The sequence below is a fragment of the Solea solea genome, chromosome 21 (genome assembly GCF_958295425.1).
Source record: "Solea solea chromosome 21, fSolSol10.1, whole genome shotgun sequence".
Classification (NCBI taxonomy): domain Eukaryota; kingdom Metazoa; phylum Chordata; class Actinopteri; order Pleuronectiformes; family Soleidae; genus Solea; species Solea solea.
Genome location: NC_081154.1, coordinates 2975249 through 2996711, shown reverse-complemented (window position 1 = coordinate 2996711; position 21463 = coordinate 2975249). Strand labels below are relative to the sequence as shown.

Genomic DNA, 21463 nt, shown 5'->3' with positions numbered 1-21463 from the left:
TTATCGGACAGTGGACTGAGTCGTCTCATTCCCACAACAGTGGAAGTTGGGATTGAAAAAATAAAAATAAAATAAAACCCTTTCCTTTTAAGAAAATAAAAGCCCTACACTGCTCTTTACTATGTTGTTTTTTTTTAGATAAGATGAAATAAATGAGAAAAATATGGTTACATTTGGTCAAATTAAAACAGACAGGTGAAACCGGCCTTTAAGATTGTACAATTTTTCCTTGGTTCCTATATTTAAGAACGGTACAGGCTAGCAAGGTATATATAATTACTATTATGTGCGATAATTTACCAATGTTCTATAGACAAAAGCCCTGGGAGCAACTTATGGGTGTATAATATATATATTTTTAAGTAATTGGGCTGTTGTGAATACTTTCTGTGGTTCTGTCATGAATGTTGTGTATAAGTTAATAAAAAAGAACTTTGGCGAAGGTTTTGTATTTTGTTTTTTAGCCTTGGCTAAAATGGTGTTTTGTTTATTTAAAATTGGTTCCATAAATCAAACAAAGGCAGTCTTATAAAAACAGATAAATAACATACTCAAGGCCTCGGTGAATCAGCGTGCAGAACTGTTGTGCTTTAAAACACAATCTCTACCATTTCTCTTCCCCAAAGCAACTGCAGCTCAAGGGTTATTAACGTTCTCATCAAACAAAAATGTTTTCTAGTTTACAAAAAACTACTTAAAAGATTTTGACGTCAGTGTTCAAAAATCACCAGAATAACTCAGTGATTTTAGGGCGGATGTTCCGTTTCATGGGGAGATAAGAATCTGTCCTCTTTGAAACAAAGAAGCAATCAGTGTCTGTAATGATTCACATTCAACACAAACAAGACAACAAAGTCTTATCTTCAGTGCTGGGCGTACTTTTTCTTTCTTTCTTGATGAGGTTTTCTCATCACAAACAAATCCTCCACTCAATTTAGAGTGAAACGATTACGCAATCCAGTGAAATCATTGTGCAACGGTTACATTTAAATAAAGGGGAAAAAAAGAAGAGAGACAGTGTTGTGATGACAGCGTGTTCAAACCGAGACTCTCACACCATGAAAGTCTTGCTGTTGACGTATTTCCCGCTCCTGGTCTTGTGGCCGAGGCTGGAGGACTTGCGACTGCTCCTCAGCGATCCCCCCTTCAGCCTCACGCTCTCCTGGCCCATCTTCCCTTTGTCCTGTGCCTCCACCTCCTCTTGCTTGATGTTGTGCAGGTTCTGGCAGTCGCAGGAGCGCTCCAGCGGGGTGGGCGGGGTGGGCGGGGGACTGGGCTCCCAGCTTATGCAAAACCACTTGAGGGAGCTGTAGAAGAGCTCTATGCAGCTGGATATCGCCGCCACCACCCCGACAACAAAGTAGAAGCAGAGGAAGACCGTTTTCTCTGCGGGGCGGGAGGTGAAGCAGTCCACGGTGTACGGGCAAGGGAAGCGGCTACAGGGGAATTGGGCCTCCACCTTGAAGCCATACAGGAGCCACTGGCCCACAAGAAATCCAACTTCGGCAACCATGCGAAAGGCCACGTTGACGATGTAGAAACTCCTTAAACGGCGGTCTTCTCGATGCAGCTGCCGGTTGCTCACAGGGCCAAATTTGGAGCGTTCGGCCCTCTTGTTGTGCTGGTGCATGGTATACATGAGGAAAATCAGGGAAGGTGTGGCGATGAGGACGATGTGAAACACCCAGAACCTGTACTGGGAGATGGGGAAGGCCATGTCATAGCACACCTGCTTGCAGCCGGGCTGGAGGGTGTTGCAGGCAAATTCCTCCTGTTCGTCCTCAAACAAGTCACTGGCGACGGTTCCTAGGATCAGGATCCGGAACACGAGCATGATCAAGAGCCAGAAGCGTCCAAGCATCGGCGAGTGAGCCTGGAGGCTGTCAAAGAGTCCGCCGAGGTAGCCCCACTCCCCCATGACTGCAGCGCCGTCTCAAGCACAAGCTTCTCTGGGAGATTCTGGAGATCAATCCACCTGTGCCTCCTCAGAGCGAATGATCCCTCTGGCTTAAAAGTGAAACTTCTACTGTATCTTATTGTCCCCAATTCATGACTCAAAGTGAGACTTAACAGGCTAATCTGCAGGTCAGAGTTCAGTCCAAAGTTTCTCAGTGATGAGCGTGCCGGGGGGAGGGGGGGGGGGGGTCACATTCCAATCATCTGGAATCAAAAGTGAAACATGGTTATACCTCCTGTAATTACTGCAATACAAGCACATCATTAAATCTCTCTGTAGATCTACTCTTTTCCCCGCAGATTTGATTCAAAGACATTAGAGCAGCTGAATCCCATTTTAAAAGAGATTATTAATGAAGAATTAGTCGTTTACTCACTAAGAAACATCACTTAAGGGTTCAAATACTTGCCGGTATGAAAGTCAGATGAGAGGAGATAGGAAAGCAGGTTTGGTAAAAACTCTCTTATGCATCAAATGCTGTGACACAAAACCGTGCCTCAGTGGTAAGACAAAAAACACAAATCCTGATCTTCTGGTTTCCTGTCACTCGATAAAAACTGTGTCCAATCCAGGTTTTACGCTCCATACGTCCATAGCGACTTGCATTTGTCTCGCTCTCCCTCTCTCAAGAGTGGCTTGTGATTAAGGTTCGCCAGTGATTATTATTTTCAGGGCGGCAACAGTTGAGGAAATTCCTAACGATCAAGAAGTCCCAGATAGCGATGATGTTTACCCAAAGAGAGGCAAAATCTTGATGAGCTTTGCAAAGAGCTTCCTAGAAGGCAGGAAGGATTTGGTCAGAGCGGTACCAGCAGTTTCCCTGGTCACAGGGGACACAGTGAGGGGAAAAAGCAGAGCGACAAAAGCAACACCGTTAATGTCAGAGTCCATGACGACATCCAAAAAGGCAAAAATGCATTTCGTCAGTATAAATCACCAGGTTTAAGTTGAATTCTTTAAAAAGTTATACTAACTATTCACACATTAAAAGTGGTTTCATTGCAACTCCTCTAACCTCATCAATTCTAAATGATCAAAATCATAGAAATGTGAAAATAATAAGGTGACTTACCCGTTCCATTTCTCCAGACGGTCTGCTGTCGAGTAAACCCGTCCCACGCATTGCTCCGCCCTACCTGAACCTTACTCATGAGAACCGAACTTGTACAGACACAAAAAAAGCAAAGAATCAATGCCGCCGTTAGCCGTCGAGCCAGATTTTCACGTTCTGTACACACAGACGGCGCTCAGTGGATATCAGTACAAACACATCAACTTTTATTTTTCAACATATTAGAAAGAATGTGGAACAACCATTCAAATATTTACAGGACAAAACAACAGCAAACACAGGGTTACATAAGAGAAAACTGTATGAAAACAAGACAGGTTAGTTTAAAGGGTTTTTAAAAATACAGATATCAAATGCTAACAATTTAAAGATGTTACACTTAAATACAAAAACCTTAAACATCATGTCAACGGGTTACTTTTTTTTTTTTTTTTTTTTATAAAAGTCTTCATTCGGAGTCGGAGTCGGAGTCGAGGTTGTAGGTCACAGGTTTACGGGCACGTGAGGGCTTGTCCCGCGGTGCCACAACTTTAGGAGCCTCCGCCTCCGAGAGCTGGAAGCTGTCGTCGTCCCATTTCTTGGATTTCTACATCAGGAAAGAAATGGAAGGCAGAACAAGTGTTAGTGAGAGTGTCACCATCCCTAAATAAGTCAGGATTCAGTGTATGTGAACCCACCTTGTTTGTGTTCTTGGCTTTGAGGCGTGACATGAGGTCGTCCGAGCTGCTGTCAGAATCGTCACTGACGACCGTTTTCCGCTTGAGGACCGGCTTCGCTTTTGCGACTGGAGGTTTGACTTCGCCTTCCGAGTCGCTGGAGTCGAGTGAAGGCAGACTTTTGGCGGCAGACTTGGACGGAGGTTTGGGCTTGGAGAGAGCCTCCAGAATCGACGGCTGCTTCACATCTGAGAGGAAACATAAGTAAAAAAATGTGATGTAAAGATGGGTAAGATGATGTATATTGTTGTTTTAAAGCAGGGGTCTCAAACTCTAATGACCTGGGGACCACATGTTTGTGATGATATCTAACATCATTTCAAAATAAAAGCTGTTTGTTTTGATTAATAACCATATATAACACACAATAAGAAACATATGTACAATATTAAGCATTGTTGTTTAGTTTATTACCAGCACCCAAAGCCACAGCTGCTCTAAATTATCAGCATTGGTAATTTTTTCATGTTTCTGTAATGATTAATACACCCACATGTAGAAGCTCTTTAATCAAAAATATATTTAATGCTAAATATATATACACTCACATTCACTGTTTTCTAAAAAATGAAAAAAATAGTAAAGAACATTATTATTTCTTGATTACGATGTCAAATTATAGTAATTTGCTTGCAAATCTGTTTTAGTGGTTGAATGTTAGACTTCATTCATTTGATTTCTCAAAGTGAGCCGGCTCAAATTTGGGTATAAAACGGTGAATTCAGTTTGTTATTTGCCAAATAAATAACAATAACATTTTCAATTTTAGTTTTAAAACAAGAAAGATTTCTTAAAAACATTTATGTTTTCACCTTTTAATAACAGGGGATCTAATAAAGTTGTTGTATGATGCAAATCTAACTAGCGGGCCATATGAGATCAACCGCATATGGTAATTTACAAATTGTATGATAAGGACATCAATAGAGCGCATCATAACATGTATGAACAAGCGAATATGGTTGTTCATTAATTAAACATGCACATGAAGGCAGTCCCACTGTATGTAAAGCCAATGTGTGGCAGGCATGAGACGACTTGTTCACCTGCCAGGATGGAGCAGAGCTCGTCAAATGTTTGATGTGCCAAATTGTTATAAAAACAACAAATTGCATCTTTTGATTCATGCAGAGAATGACGACCTTAACCCAGCCTGAGTTTAGCTGCATCAATTGTTCTTTTGCGTCCAAGACATTTCACTAATTTAATCAAGCAACACCACTTTTTTTTGTGTCCGATACCGACATCACAAACTCGAGTATCTACAGACACCAATATTAGTCCGGCACAGTTGTTGCTGATTTGTATCTACATTTTTACAGTGCGTGAATAGTGAAACATGCACGATACTGATGCCTAATTTAAACAGCCATATTTCATTTTTTTTTAGAAGTGCACAATCACCTGATTGTATAAATAGTTTTTGAAATGAAGGATTCATGTGGAACATTTTATGCACTGCACATTAAAACTCACACTCGTTTTAAATCAAGTTTAAAAATAAAATAAGCAAAAGAAACGAGAACAAAAAATAAATCACAAACATCAGCCCACAAGTGCATTTCACATTTTTCAGTGCATTAAATTTCAAACTTTAAAATGTAAAGTCAGTGAGGTGTTCGTACCTGCAGCCTTCTTCCTGGGTGCTGCTGCTTTCTTAGCAGCAGCAGGTTTTTTGGGGGCGGCCTCTTTTGTTTTACGTTTAACTGGAGCCTTGGTTGCAGGCGCCTGTTCGTCTGACTGAGCTGTAAAGTTCCACAGAGAAAGAAAAATGACTTCAATCTCAGACTCAACATCTCTAAAGCTCATCACGCGGATCACCCGCGCAGATACTTACAGCTCGACTTGCTTTCCACCTGCTTCACTGTTGATTTGCCCTTTGTCACCTTCTTTCTGCAGAGATAAAATGAAAATAACTCGGAGGTAAATAAACTGATGTGAAGACCCCCCCCATCATCTTGTTGTTGTTGTCTCATACTCACGCAGGCTCTGGAGCTTTGCGAGGTGGTGGTGCTGGAGAGGCCATATCGCTATCATCAGCCATGGAGCTGGGATCAGGGGCAAAGCTGGCATCGTCAGCATCGTCGTCATTACTGGAAGCAAGTTTGCGTCCAGGTTTGCACTTCCCCCAGTCTTCAAATTCATCATCACTGGACAAACTGTACTTTTGTGCTGCAGCTGAAATGAGCAATAGATGAGACGGTTTTTTTGAGTTGACGAGATGTGCAACAATGGATACATGAGGGTTTTCAGAGCTTCAGACTCACCTTTAGTTTTACGCCCGATGCGCTCTCTGGGGGCCACCACTTCCTCTGCCTCCACGTCACTCCCCGACAGATCGTCGCACTCCGCGTCTGAGTCTTTCTTAAGCTTCTTGGCAACAGCCTTGAACGTAAGAGTGGTCTGTTTCCCTGTCTTTGAAGCTGCAAGGAGAGAAGTTGTGTTTCAGCACAATGAAGTCTTGCATAGGATAAAAAAAAAAAGAAAGAAAAAAACTAATTTAATCCACAGTTTTAGTATGATCCTGAAAGTTGGCACTGGGTTGCAGTCAAGTCTTGCTCAAGCACTTTTGTAAAATAAAGTTGGCCCTCGTAACTTCTGTACGACACACACAAAGTTGATAAAACATTTCTGTCTGTTATCAGAGAGGTTTCCCCACCTTTTTCCTTAGCTTGAGTTATAGTCTTCTTGCTCAGTCGTGCAGCCAAACCAAGCTCCTCACTTGGAACCGCGTTCTCTGAATCCTCTCCAAACTCCATTTTCATCACTACATTTTCACTCTAGAATTACATTTAAAAAAGCAAAGGGGAAAAATGTTTATTTCATCTCAAGATTAGTGCTTAAACTAACGGTTTCAAGATGCAAGACAAGTTGAGAAGACAAACCTTGGGTTTCCTTCCCTTCTTTGCAGCGTCAGCTTTCATGGTGCTGGTAACGCGTGGGATCACGCGGCGACCCTGTGGAGTGGGCATAGTCTCCTGCTTCACCTTCACCGATTTGGCTTTTCCCTTTACAGCGGGCATTTTGGCACTCTCCTTTTCTTTTGCCTCAATGCGCTGAGGATAAGAATGAGTGAGATCAGGAGAGAATTGTGGAGGGAGAAGTTTGACAGTGACAACAGCTGTGATTCCGACGAGTGCTCTATAAACAAAGATTGTGAATAGATAAGAATCTGAGAGAGAGAAAAATCAATACCTCCAGTTCCTCAGAGAAAGCAGCGAGGTCTTCCTTCCACAGATCTGCTGGATTCTTCTTCTTCAGTGAATTCAGCTCTGCCATCTATGGAACAACAGTTGGGTCAAAAATGTTTAGAATAAAAAAAGAAGAAGTAATTTTGACCATGTGTTGACTTGCAGCATGGCTGAACATCACACCTTGAGATCCCTCTGTTTGCACAGCTCATCTTTCTTCTCTTTGGTCAAGTACCACATGGGCATGCTCAGCAGGTAGTTGTAGTCTGGCCCACTGGTATCCTCCTCCTCCTCCTCTCCCTCCTCCATCTGCTCCTCATTCTAAGGTGTGAGCACAAACATGGAGACATGGAGTCTTATTTGCTACAGTGGAGGCAGATAATAGAGCATTCCTTATGGATGAAGCTGAAAACCATTTGATTTCAAGCGCCTGACCTTCTCTTGAGCCTCTTTCCAAGCCTTGACGGGGTCAGAGTCGTAGCCCATCTGCTGCAGCATACGGATCAGTTCCTTCTTTGGCTTATTCTCTGAAAGTAGATGAACAGTAGGGATACTTTTGATCGAGGAACACAAAAACACAACTCTATTTCTTCTCATTTGTACTGATGTAGTCTTTTAATTCAAACTGCAGTGGCCTAAAACTAAACGAGTGTAAAGCTTACTAACCGATGACCAGGGTGCCCTCAATCTTCTCCAGGATGAAGCGTGCCTGGTTCGTGAGCTTAGCATTTTCTGCGCCCAGCATGCCGACGAGCCAGTCCTTTCTCAGCACATAGTACTTCATCCTCAGCTCAAAGAAGTCCTTCAGAATTTCCTGAACAGACTCGTATTTTTTCAGGCTGCCAACGTGGTCAAACAAAACCTGAAAAATGACAAGTGGGGAAAAAACAAAACTAAGGTTCTGGACAGTCAGGCAACAGACAAGGCTTTTTTAGAAGTCTTTTAGGAATGTTTGACTGCTCATGGCATGTATGTGGCAGTGGTTACCATAGAATTGCAGGTGAGCGGACTCTGCAGTTTGAAGACTTTATGAAGGCCAGCAGCCTCCGCCTGCTTCAGCTTATCCTCTGCCATCTTGACCACAAAGCGAACAGTGGTGTCCGTGTGGTATTCCTTGTAGTCGGTGATCAGAGGTTGGACCTTCTCCGAGCCGTTCAGCATTGGCTCCAGCACGTTCTCCTTGTAAGTCTAGACCACAAAAGAGTTACATGAAGAGACACAGAGGTAATCAAGTTCAAATGTGTGAAAAGTGCAGAATGAATGAGAAGAAAAGGGGCTTTAGTGACTCACCTGAGTCCATGTTTTCACGGGCAATTCAGAGATCTCAATGGTAGTGGAATCGATGATGGAGATCTCTCCACTGTTCATGAACTGGTTGTTCATCACCTGCTCAATTGTGCCTCTGAAGCCTTTGTAGCTTGGAAGCTATTGAATAAACACATGGATAATAAAAAACAAATCACCCTCGTCCTTCGTTACAGAAATCATGTTTCATTTCAAAAGGCAACAACAGCCATTGCCTGTCCTCACCATGGGCTGAGGCTCCTGGCCTCCAAGCATGCGACTGATGTTGTTGATGATCTCTCTGATGTCGTAGTTTGGGATCTTGGTGGCCCAGCCTGTGCCGATACCCTCGGAACCATTCACCAGCACAGTGGGGATGATGGGCAAGTACCACTCCGGCTCTACGCGCTGGTTGTCGTCATAGTTGTACTTGAGCAGGTTGTCGTCCACAGGTGGGAAGATGAGGCGGGCCAGAGAGCTGAAAAGGACAGAAAGGTGTTACTTGTGTGAAACACTTAACCAGTTAAACATAAAATGAAAACGCTAGTACAGGAGGCCTGTAACGTTTTACTACTTCAGATTATTTTCTGCCAACCTGAGCATGGTGAAGATGTATCGAGGGCTGGCAGAGTCTTTGCCGCCATTCAACCTGGTTCCAAACTGACCAAGTGGCTGCAACAGGTTCAAGTTGTTGCTTCCCACAAAGTTCTGGGCCAAACCGACGATGGTCATCATCAGAGAGACCTGAAGACAAGAGTTAAGAATTAAACATCAGCATTATCAAAATTACACTTGGCTCTAACATCACAGTAAACTATAGGTTGACATTCAACACATAAAGTATCTTCCTTGCCAAGCTCACAAAACTATTGGCATTGTAAATTATAGGTCATTAAAGGTCATTGAGGGCGTTAAGTCGCCTCACCTCGCCGTGGTGGTAGGCCGACATCTCAGCCACTGAGCCGGCCAACTGAGCCACCTTGACTTCCCGCTTGTCATTTCTCTTGAAGCAACAGAACAACACCTTCCTCTGGCCAGGCTTCAGACCTGAAAACAGCCCAAAAAAAAAAGAAAAAAGACATTAGACACTAATCTGAGGATTTTAGGGGTTCAAATTTTACTCCTTGTGGACATAATCCTTTCACACACCATCCACTGAGCAGGGAAGGGATCTCTCATTGTCAGAGTTGGAAAAGAGGACCAGCTCCTTGTTGACAAAGTCATTATAGGAGAGGGATTTTGTGGCCTGACCGTACAGGTACTCCTGTGAAAAGACAGCAAAGGATGCAGCAAAAGCTAATAGAAAAGAGTATTAAATCACCTAAAGTGTAACAGAAACAGTGACATTACGTTACCTCAGGCAGGTTGAGCTCCCGGCGCTGGCGCCTGTTGATCATGAAATTGGTCAGCCACTCTTTACGCTCGTCCACTTTCTTTTTGCTAAAGGCCTGGGAGGAAAAATTATTAAAGAAATATGTTTAATACAATCAAGAATATACAATATGTAATGAGTCAAACGGATGGTGTAACATCTCACAAGGGTGATAGCTTCATCGTCTTCAGGTCCAGAGTACTTGAATGGGATACGATGTCTCTGCATGTCAGAGAAGTACTCTTTGGCCTCCTGCGATGTGCTGGTTCCCAAACCTATGTTACAAAGTCCACAAAGAGGAAGAGCATATAAGAGGAAGAACTGAACCGATAACTCAGAACTATAACCACGTTAGTCAGGCATGAAGTGCTGCTTACTTGTCCTCTTCTACTACCACACAGGGGTTTGTAACAAACCTTTGTAGTATTTGATTTTCCAAGATTTGGTGCTGGACTGGCCGTCTTTCCATTCATTGAATTCAGGGATGCTGTAGAAAGACATCTGTGTTTTCTTTTGAGATACCTAAAGAGATGAAAAAGGCTTGTAAAAACAGTATAGTTCATCAACTTGTAACTCCATTACTTTACCCAGTTAGAAAAAAAGAAAAAATATCAGTGTGTTCCAGGCTTTTGTCACTAGATGGCAGTGTTGTTACATATTCAAGTCAATTGCCTTTCACAACTATCCCTAATACACATTGTGTCCATGTAAGTTCCTGCAGGTTCACGCACCTTGATGATGGGGGTGATGAACTCCTCCAGAAAGTTATGGCGCAGCAGCGACGGCCAGTTGTGGTGGATGAAGTTGATTAGCAAGCCCTTGATGTGGGAGCCGTCCAGATCCTGTCACGGTCACATCCAGTCATTTAATGTGAAATAAGTAAAAATGTTATTAGTTGCGTTTTTCTATAATAGCACTTAAATGATTGACACAAGACACGTTGAAAGCACACCTGATCTGTCATGATCATGAGCTTGCCGTAACGCAGGGTCTTGAGGGAATCTGGGTCACTGTAGTTCTTCTTGTACTGAAGGCCGAGGATCTTAATGATGTTGTTTATCTCGGCGTTCTCCATAATCTGAGAGGGAAGAACATTTTCACTTTAAAATGTTTATCAAACTCTCAGAAATGAACCTGAACATATTACGTTGGGGTTCCATGTCACAGTCAGTCATCTTCTAACTATAACTTTCTTGGGTCTAACCTGTTTGTGCGTGGCCTCCCGGACGTTGAGCATTTTTCCTCTGAGCGGGAAGACGCCATAGCGATCCCGGCCGACAATCCCCAGCCCAGACACAGCCAGCGTCTTGGCCGAGTCTCCCTCAGTAAGGATCAGTGTGCAGTTGATGGAGTTCTTCCCACCTGCCGGAGAACATGGTTATCACATGATGCTGGCCACTAATGTCTTTATAGGAATGTTTTGTTTTTTCTTAAACAGAGCACAATCTTAGTGTCCAGTACCTGCGTCGTTGGCATCATCTAGTTTAGGCACCCCTTTGATTTTTGTGTGTTTGACAGCCGAGCATTTCTTGTTGAGCTGGGTCTGAGCTTTAAACTTCACCCAGTTCATGATACTTTCCACAATACCAGTGGATAAAGCCTACGAGGAACAAAAAACAGCTGGAATGAGTTAATATGGCCTTTCGAGGTTAAGACTGCCAGTGTTTTGTTATTTTTTTATTGGCACCTGTTTGAAGAACTTGTCACTGAGAGTACAACTGGATCCAAAGTTCTTGTGTTGCAGTGTCATGTTCTCTTTGGTCTGAGAGTCGAAGGTGGGGTTCTCAATCAGACAGTTGACAAACAGCCACATGTGGTTCTTCACCTGATGGAGAGGGAGAGGACAACTTTTACGTTTTGTAAATCAGAACGCTCAACATTGCGAGATCGGATTAAAGAATAAGATGACTGTACCTGGAAAGGCTTGACCACAACCCCAGCTTTGTTCTTCTTCTTCACCACGTCAATAAGCTTCCCGACCACCTGGTCGGCCACATAGTCGACGTGCCTCCCTCCCTGTGGTCCAAAAGAAAAACATCATTCACTGAATAAACGTCAATGTCTTAATCATGGCGACATAAATCGGCTGGGAAAGAAGCCAAACATGTACTTACTGTAACTGCCAAAGAAAGCGTTACAGCTGCATTTTTTGGATTTAAATATGGTTTAATGTTTAAAAGGTTCAAAATGACACTGCACAATCCCACATACTACGTAAAATAAATAAATAAATAAAGGCTTTGACGTAAAGGTCACAAATGGGGTTAGGGTTAGTAACCCTACATACACGACAGATAATCTACAATATACTGGAACACGTTACCTTGGTCGTAGCAATACTGTTGACAAAGCTGACTTGCTGGAAGCCTTTCTCGCTCATGGCGAGACACACCTCCCAGCGGTCATTGACTGCCTCGTGGATCACGTTGAGAGGACCACCGAGCTCATCCACCTTGTCCTTCAAATACATGTCAATATAGCTACGGAAACTGGTCACCTGAAAATGAGAGTGGCCATTTCAGATTTAAGCAAACTTGTTGATGTCTCTAATAAGTAACAACTAATATAAAGTAGTCTAAAAGCTGAGAAAGATAATTAGGAACAGTGCGATGACGTACTGGCAGCCTCTTGCCATTGAAGAATACATGGACACCCTTGCTGGATCCGGCAATGTCGTAGGCCCTCCTCGTCATTAGAGCAACTGTGTCTTTATCCAAGATGCTCATCTTAAACTTGGGAAGATCTGGCCTGAAGGTGATACAGGTGAATTCCTCTCCATCAAAGGGTTTGAGTTGAGAATCCCCCGTTCTGCCCATGTTGTCATACCAAGTCTGTGGAAAATACGGACATAGCGTAAAGATGAATTTCATCACGAAGGATAAACAAAAAAGGGGCACACGTAGTTTGGTCTCCTCCTCACCTGCTTGAAACCCTTTTTGGACTCTTTGCAGGCAGTCTCTACAGTGAACTTTGTGCTGAAGATATTGCAAAGCTTGGCACCATATCCATTACGTCCACCTGAAGAACAAGTATTAGTGTGAAGATGTGCTGCTGATACTTCAATTGTACATGTTCCATATGTCATCACATGCCCAGTCCTCGGACATTTAAGTCAAATACAATTCAGGTGGTTTATAGGATTTTTATATTTTATTTGTATTTTTGATTTATTTTTACCGCTGCTACAATAACCCACTTTCCCCTCGGGGATAAATAAAGTTATCTATCTATCTATCTATCTATCTATCTATCTATCTATCTATACAACGTCAATACAATTAGTCTCACCAGTGACTTTCTTCTCGTCGTCATCATAGTTGCTGGAGGTGAGGAGCTGTCCAAAGATAAGAGCAGGGACGAAGACCTTCTCCACCTTGTGCTCCACCACAGGGATTCCCTTCCCATTATTCCATACACTAATGGTGTTGTTTTCACTAAAAAAGGTAAAAAAAAACAAAACAAAACATACATGTATTTTCTTTGGTACCAGGGGAAGCTGATGATTTTTAATAACGACACAAAGCAAACATCGGGCCTGCAACTGACGATTATTTTCAGAATCGATTCATGTGTCAATTATTTTATCTAATTGATCGATTAGTTGTTCCCTGCAGATTATGTCAGAAAATGTTGAAGAATTCTGTCTCTCAAACTATTCACATTTTTTAAAAAAAAAAGGGCACTGAAAATTCACACCTTTTAAATGATTTTAAAAAAACAAACGCTCAAACCAATAAATCAGTTATCATAGTCGCAGAATAATTTAGTAATGGATTAGTTGTTGCAGTCGTATACTACATTATATATAGGATATTTTAAGGTCTTATCTTGGACATGCAGTACTTTATGATATACTACTCACATATCAATATTGATTTTGATGCAGGACATGCTCTTATCCCTCTGCTTATTGTCAGCTGCATTCACTGTAAGGAGAATATCACAACAAATTGTATTATTCTCATGAGCTTGCAGTTGGAAAGAACACACACCGTCTATTTGGTTGCACACTAAAATGTGTTAACTCACCGAGGATCTCATCAAAAATCTTGTAAAGCCCGGGCACAAATGTCACATCACGGCAATTGAGTCCAACATCTTCATCATACACCCACATTTGCTGAGGAGAAAAAGTGACGGTAAAGATCACACATAAATTCATACGACATGAACCATTAATGTTTTATTGTCCTCATCGACATCCTGCAACTTTGCAGCGAGAGCAGAATATATCTAAAATAGTCCACTCCCACAGGAGCTCCTGTGAGATTTACTGGAGGTCGCTGGAATCAATAAAGTAGCTACAGAAGCCATCAGCTTAAAAGACACAAGCTCTGCGTTGTTACTTCTTACTTGGGTGACAGGCTCCACGGAGCCTATGTAGGAGTCCGGTCGAAGCAAAATGTGCTCCAACTGCGTCTTCTTCTGGTAGATCCTCTCCACAGACATCCGCTTGGGATCTTTCTTTGTCTTTTCCAGCGGCTTGTTTTCAAAGGCTTGCTGCAGATGACACAGGAATAAGTTTTATGAGTTACTGTAGTATATCGCAAACAACACAGCAACAGGACTTCCGTTTGTGTTAGAGATTAACCTCTAAACAGTATTGAACACCTCACATAATGAGCTAATACCTTGTAATTATAAATATTTAGGTAAATCATTGACAAGACAGAAAGGAAAATATGTAAAAGCAATCACTGCAACAGTCAAACAAAAACCCTGAAGGTCGCTAGAGTACGGGTTGCTTGTTCTTGACGTTACTAAATAAATAAATTCCTATTGAATGTTTTTTTTTAATAATTAAAAACACTGATGCACATTTTTCAACGTTTTCTAGGACAAACGATTATTCGAATAATCGACAGCCCTCGCCATATCCATTACGTCCACGGGGGAAAAAAGGACAAGTATTGGAGTGAGAGTCGAAGAAACCAGTTAAATAAGGTTTCAAACTTCTTTATGGACAGAAAACACTTGACAAACGGACAAATACAGTATGTGTCCCGTCTCAAAGTGTGTTCACACATCGCATAAACATATTGATGTGTAGTAGGGCTGACACCAACGATTATTTTCATTATCTATTAAACAATCGCTTGTTTTACTTGTATTAATTGAGTAAATGTTTGGGCCATAAAATATCAGAACATATTGATCAGTGTTTCTCTTTCAGTGCCAATTTCTAAAGCAACTTGTTTTAATTATTAAAAACAACACACCATCAACCATTAACTGTACATGTGATACCAGCCAGGGACAGGAGTTGCAAACTAGCAAATTGTTATATACTCTATGCAGTATATCAGATGCACTTTATGTCCACTATGTCTCACTGCATTGTCCCTGATAAACAAAGATTAATTTTATTGAAAAAAATGTGGTGATTCATTTAGTGATCGAATAACTGTTTAAGCCCCACAAAAAATGAATTATTGAAGGCTGGTTGAAGAAACCCATACTGTACCATAAACACGATTACTAAATGAATCGTCAACTATTTTGATGATCAATTATTCGGTTTGAGTGTTTGCTAAAGAATTAAAACCAGTTTCTGTGATTAAAACTAAATTATTTTGGTTTGTGGACAAAAATAAAGGGATTTGAGAACATCATGATTTCCAGGTTTGACAAAAACGAATCAATGTTTTTTTAACATTTTCTTTAACATTTTATGAACCAAACGATTACTCGATTATGAAAATAATCGTCAGTTGCAGCCCTTATTACTGCCCAGCCCTACAACTAGCAGCATCATCACGGATGAACTATTTAATAGTACACATTATAATTTATAAACCAAAGTTTTACCCACTTTAAAAACAGAATAAATACAAACATGGCGTCAGCTAAGTAGATTAGCTTCATCGCTCACGCGTGTGGGAGGAAGTGACAACTTTACAGAAAGATTTTCAACCATTGTGTATGCGGTTTTAATACATTTTACAAAAACTGCGTTAATGTAACGGTTAATTAATAGAAACAGCTATTGTTAAGTCAATGTTTTAGCCAACACTCGTGTAATAATAGCATTGAATTGCTTCACAGTAACGTACAGTAGCCGCGACAACAACGAAGAAAAAGAACGTTCAACTTACTTTCAACGGCTCCGCCATTTTCCCTGTTATGTGCAGCCGAACACAAACGACTCCAACAACCTAAAATTCCCCGGTTATTTCTACTTTAATTCCGCCGACTGCTGCCTGCCTGACTGCTCTAAAAACGCAAATGAACCGGGGGAAAAAGGAAGCCCCGGTTTGAAATTTCAAAACTTGGAGGAAACCTCTCCCGCCAGCTAGTTGGTCCAATCAAGTGAAAAAGGACTCTGTGACGTTCGTCTCCAGTGAGGAAGGTCAAGCCACAGCCAATCACTGACGGCGAAAGAGGGAAAAGCCCGCCCACTGTGTGACTCGCAGCCAATCAGCTTCCAGGAAATACATTACCAACAGTACGCCCAAAGGCCGATTTTATTGCACTATATTTAGTATCTGATTATATGTTAGATGGATGAGTTTGTAGTTTGTTTTATAGACACAGAAGAAATAAATTATATAACATTTCATCATATTAATGTGGGAAATACTATCCAACTTAAAAGTACAGTAATACTATATGGCTTTAATGTCTTAACTCACGCACACACACAAAAACTGTGAGGTTAAAGTGCTGACTTTCAGCTTTGAGAGAGTTTGCAGATGTTTATTGGGCGAGCAGTGTCAGAATCCTAGTCCATTTACCCTGGAGGGTGTTAACAGTGGATATCGATTTGAACGCCATTAAAACTGAAAGTCTTGTGCTACAACTTTCTTCACACTGTGCTGTTTGCCTCACTGTATATAGAGTACACATACAGTCCAGTGTGTTCTGTGTATAAAACACAAGCTTTTCCAACTGAAAGTAATGTAAGTCATGCCTCATCACACTATTGACTATCGCGCCTCATGTAATTATCAGAAAGACATTAAACTAAATGGTTTTTTGGGTTTTAATATTCTCTAAATGATCCATAAATACAGTTTTTCTTCATTGTTATGACATTTAATATCTTTAATGGCAAATGAGAGTGAGAGACAGAGAAATCTCACCGTCATTTCAAAAGAGATTATACTGGTGATTGCAATCTCAGGTAAAATTATAAATGTCTAATATGCTCACGGTATAATCCACCAAGATTTACAGAGATCAGAGAGTGTGTGTCCATATTATCACTTCAGGATTTACAGTTATGTCTTAAAGCTACACTCAGCGATGTTTGCAAATAATGTGTCACTTCTGAAAAATAATAATATTACTATAATAACTATACAATACAGTTCAATATGCAATACATACATATATTTCAGGCCTAAATGTACATTTTAAAATTTGTTACAGTGGCAAACTGATGTGGCAACCAGGCTCCTATTGGACAATAGCTGGTGTCCTCTCATAGTTGCCATGATTTATTGTCTATTTTCCTCTAAATGGGAAATTAATTTACAAAATGGGTATCATGTGCTATCGAAGAAGACCTGAAACTAGTGACCAACTCCTCAGATAAATGTTTACGAGGTTTTCCCATAGACCACCACAGAGTAGAGTGGTTCGGTTTGGTACGGTACATGCGAGCTAAAAGAAAAACAGAGCTGTACCCATTAATTGTTTTAGGTATATTGTTTTTTTTTTTTACTTGTACGTTGTGATTGTGTTTTATACTTATCATCTCATAGCTGTTATTGTGTGTAATGCGGTTTAGCTTGTAGTATGTATATGCATGTTCATTTTCAGGTGGTATGTAATTTTAACGGTTTTAGTGTAGTTTTAACGTGTTTGATCATGTATATGTTATACTGTTCATGTAAAAAAAAGTACCATACTATGCCAAACCTGTACCATGATGGAAACTTTGACTTTCTGCAACCAGCAGTCAAGACTCGCCCCCTAGTGGCTATTTAATAAATTTTTCCCAGCCTGGCCTCATACAGCAAACCATAAGACTACAACCACATTTTATCTGTATATAACTCTCAATGCACACACACACACACACACCTTAAAATACACATACTTTATTTATTTTATTGACTTGTTACATCATACAAAAGTTGCCATTACAGGACCGAGCTGTGTTCTCTGGAGGTCCACAGCTCAATTCCAATTCTGCTTCATTTATCAAGACCCATCCCTCCCACCCGACTTCTCTCTCTCTGTATCGCCCTGGTTTTCTCCAGGCTCCCTGTCACACATGCATACTCACTGTACTCAGTAGCTGCCTAAAAGCTATTTAGTGGTTAATGTGTTTCTCTCTCTCCACAGATGTGTGCCGTTGTGCTTTATAAAACCGCTTAGCTGATGCGTTCCTGCAAAGCAGTGCATCACCGTGCAGGAGCTCTGCTTCCTTGTCTTTAATTCGTGTTCAGCTGATGTAAAGTCAATCAGAAGTACAAGAACAAATGGAGGAAGAGGACGGGGGGGGGGGGGGGGGGTGATTTTGAGCAGTGCTAAGCAAACTCTGGCCTTTAAACGTCTGCTCCCGTCGCTATCAGTCAAAGGAGATGCACTAACCCGATTTATCTAACATTCTATCATTCTTATCTGTCTTCCTCTGCTGTGTTGCCCACTCATCTGACCTTGGCATGATAATAATAGGGCTGAAGAGCTTGAGCTGTAGTCCAGAATGTAGTGCAGTGTGCAGCATATATACACAAACGCACACACAACGGCAGCCATGAATGAAGGCCAAAAAACACTTTTTCTTTTTTTTCCCAAGGTACGGGAACATGGATAGGTGAAAATAAATGTGTATACTGTACATGTGCATGTGTCTATATAATTGAGCTACATGTGTATTAATACAATTTATGAATATATCAGCTGTGAATATCTTTCTAGATTAGTGATTTGTATATAATATAATATAATAAAGAGAATACAAAGATCAAGGGCCAGGATTAGACCATCACTCATATTTGTTTCCACATTTATGTTTAAAAAAAAACCGTCACTTTGAGTAAATGTGCACATGCTTATCATCAGATAAACAAGAAAAATCAACCTTGATTTACTCATTAAACAAAAGATGCCCTCTAATAGCTGGTGTTACCCCCTTTGGCTGAAATAACGTCAGTGAGACGCTTCCTGTAGACCATCTATCAGTCCTGGGGGTCAGTTTTCATGACACAAATATCTGGAACAAACTCCCAGGATGCCACTGCGTTTAAATAAAAATGAAATGATCGTCACTGCTGCACCTCAGCAGTAACTGCAACTTTTAGTCTCTCTTCATTTATTTTTCTTTTACCTCTCCATTCAAGTGTTTTTTAGTGTCTTTTATTATGCGGTTTATATCCTTTATGCTGCTGCCTCTGTATTTCTCTTTCTCTTTTATTGTAAAGCACTTGTTGTTGACTCCAAACATCTTTGTCTACGTTCTCTCTGGCAAACTTCAGCCTGGCCTTCATGTTTACTCTGAGAGAACTGAAAACCATTTATTGGAATAGCTCAGTATTGAATGCACAATAACAACATGTGCAGTTTAATATGTATTAAAAAAACTATTTTATATAATATGTACAGTAAGAGGTCCCTGCTCCATCTCTCCATCAGAGCCCTAGCTGATGTAGATGAGTCAGAATCATGATTTGAGCCCCACACTTTCAGCATCGTCGACTCCTCGGAGGCCGAACACATGACCTTTGTGTTGAAAACCCCTCCCTGCCTGTCATTGTGAAAACGTCAGAGAGACACAATGAAGGGCTGAGAATTAGTAATTACTTTTAAAGGGCAGTGGGAAACGTGAACTTAACATTTAAGATGTTTGTTGTACTGCACAGTCGGCGGCGCCACCTTGTGTTGTTTGTTGTTTTAAATGTCCAGTGTGGAAAAAGTTTGGTTTAACATTTGGTTGATTTGGCAGAAATTGAAGATATAATAATAACAATGAACGGTCTGATTGCAGGCGGACATTTTGGAGCACCATGTGGAAGGGAAGAGAAATTCAGCTGCAACTTCACCAATAAATACTGTAAAAACTGTTTCTTAAGAATAACGGCAGTACATTTTTCCAGTGAATAATAAAACCCAAACGCTTCAGTTTTTTTCTCTCGCAAGGTCACACGTATGGATTGAGCAAACCATGCACGAGTGACTGAATTGTATTTCACTCTCCCTGCAGATTGGTAGAGTGAAATGTAACACCATGGCCGGAATGGTATTGACTGACATAATTAGTGAAAGTCAATGGACGCATAAACCGGTGCTGTGTGTTTCAGTCACGTTGGAACATGGTTGGATCAACAAAACACTCTGGTTATCTTTGACCAAACATAGCATTTGCTCAACTCAACTTTTCCACCTGAAATGATTAGTGTGAAGAATTTAGAGGGAATCTATCAATAGAAACTGATTTTATTTGCACAGCCACAGGAGGAGGGCCCCGGAAATGTTTGTGTGGGTTTCTGGAGTCAGCAGTATTGAAGCGATGGTGGTGTCGTGGTAAGCAGAGCTGCTTTCCCAGCAGTTGACTGGGGTTTGGATTCCCGGCCATAGCAATTTGTGTGGCCCCTAAACAGTGGAATAATCTGCCTTTGCACTTTAGACACCAGACCTCTTCCCTGTCTGTTTTTAAATCTCTTCAAAAAAACTCCTTTGACACGATTTAAGTTGTTGTTTTTGTTTTTATTGTTTGGCTGTTACTGTTACTTTTAACCACGTTATTATATATTGAATATACAGCACGTTGGTCCACTGTGGTTGTTTTAAAGTGCTTTACAAATAAAGGATTGGATTGGATAGTCATGTGAAAATTAGGTGTTTTTGTCATATTAGAATGAGATTTTCAACAGAACAGGGTCCTCTTTCATGGAGTCTACTATGTTTTGTTTTTTTACAGTAGCCCACAAGTGACAGATGAAACTCTACAGAAGGATTTTTCATGTTTTTACTTATTTTACGTTCTTGTGTACACATGGATTGGAGCACTGGTCCATTATTTCTACAAAAAGTAGTATATCGAAGGGATTCCAGCCACCAGTAAACTGAGATGGTGAAATTAAATGGCAATTTTCCCACTGTGTTTATCACTGTAATCACGCTATTATTTCGATTTTTGCATTTAGCTCGAGGCACTGTTTGGTTTGCATCTTGTTAGAGCCCTGAAGATGCTACAATATTCACTATTATAAAAGAAAATTAACTGTTTTTTATGGATTTTTCCTATTTTCCTATTACTATAACTATTTTATTTGTTAGAAACTTTAGTTTGTGTAAAAGCATCAGCTCGTGGAGTGCGTTTACATTAAAAGTCCTTTTAAAAAGCCATATAATTAACCTCATAACAATAACAATAACAAAACATCAACTTAACTGGATTTTTGGCATAAAAAAAACCAAACTATCAATTTTGACATACAAACAACACTGAGGTCAATCCGGTGCAGCAGATTCGTAATCAGTCTCTCAAAGACAAAAGCTTTTTGAAATCACTCAGCCAATGGGGAATTCACTCAGGATCAATGAATATCGACAGCCCTTTCATATTTCTGCACCACGGTTTCCTTAATATCAGTGAAATCACACTTCAAAGACAAGGTTCCTCTCAGGAAATAGGAGGTGGGGTGAGGTGACATGACATTTACCCCCCCCCCCACCTCCTTCCCCCCCATATTGCTTGCAGTAGCAGGAAAATCCTTTTAGCGCACACTTCTCACACCTTCTGATTAAAAGGGTTCAAGGCCGGCCCGGGGAATAAATAAATAAAGCAGAGCAAATGTTGTATTCTCAGAGACAACGCAGGACTTTGATCTGACTCAGGGATGAGGAGAAACCTCAGAAGCTATAGAGACAAGGAACCAGTGTCTCTGTGTGTTCAAGTGTAAACGTACATGTGTGCGCGTG

The 21463-nt window shown here is 40.9% G+C and overlaps 2 protein-coding genes across 2 annotated transcripts; both read right to left on the bottom strand.

Moving 5' to 3' along the window:
• Positions 1-451: 451 nt before the first annotated feature.
• On the bottom strand, positions 452-2901 carry LOC131448531 (gap junction delta-3 protein-like). Its single transcript, XM_058621085.1, has one exon. The coding sequence runs from the start codon at positions 1916-1918 to the stop codon at positions 1052-1054; it is 867 nt and encodes a 288-aa protein (XP_058477068.1). The 5' UTR covers positions 1919-2901; the 3' UTR covers positions 452-1051.
• Positions 2902-3212: 311 nt separating this feature from the next.
• top2a (DNA topoisomerase II alpha) lies at positions 3213-15879 on the bottom strand. The gene is made up of 35 exons (XM_058621083.1): positions 15688-15879; positions 13946-14092; positions 13622-13712; positions 13455-13518; positions 12881-13026; positions 12513-12610; positions 12211-12423; positions 11916-12089; positions 11507-11608; positions 11280-11417; positions 11054-11192; positions 10797-10954; positions 10545-10670; positions 10324-10434; positions 10009-10114; positions 9758-9867; positions 9576-9668; positions 9370-9484; positions 9146-9267; positions 8816-8964; positions 8467-8698; positions 8227-8361; positions 7924-8124; positions 7603-7798; positions 7372-7463; positions 7120-7257; positions 6941-7024; positions 6631-6801; positions 6405-6525; positions 6013-6168; positions 5728-5923; positions 5583-5638; positions 5371-5490; positions 3707-3933; positions 3213-3615 (listed from the first exon to the last, which is right to left on the bottom strand). Exons 1-35 carry the CDS (start codon positions 15703-15705, stop codon positions 3478-3480), a joined length of 4683 nt encoding a protein of 1560 aa, XP_058477066.1. The 5' UTR covers positions 15706-15879; the 3' UTR covers positions 3213-3477.
• Positions 15880-21463: the final 5584 nt, after the last annotated feature.

What these genes read in the sequence shown, in the direction of transcription:
- LOC131448531 (XM_058621085.1), bottom strand. Translation starts at nt 1,918, where the DNA reads ATGGGGGAGTGGGGCTACCTCGGCGGACTCTTTGACAGCCTCCAGGCT.
- top2a (XM_058621083.1), bottom strand. An exon ending in GCAAACAGAGGGATCTCAAG is followed by an intron (nt 7,025 to 7,119) that starts GTGTGATGTTCA and finishes GTTGTTCCATAG; the next exon opens with ATGGCAGAGCTGAATTCACT. An exon ending in CATCGGGCGTAAAACTAAAG is followed by an intron (nt 5,924 to 6,012) that starts GTGAGTCTGAAG and finishes TGCTCATTTCAG; the next exon opens with CTGCAGCACAAAAGTACAGT.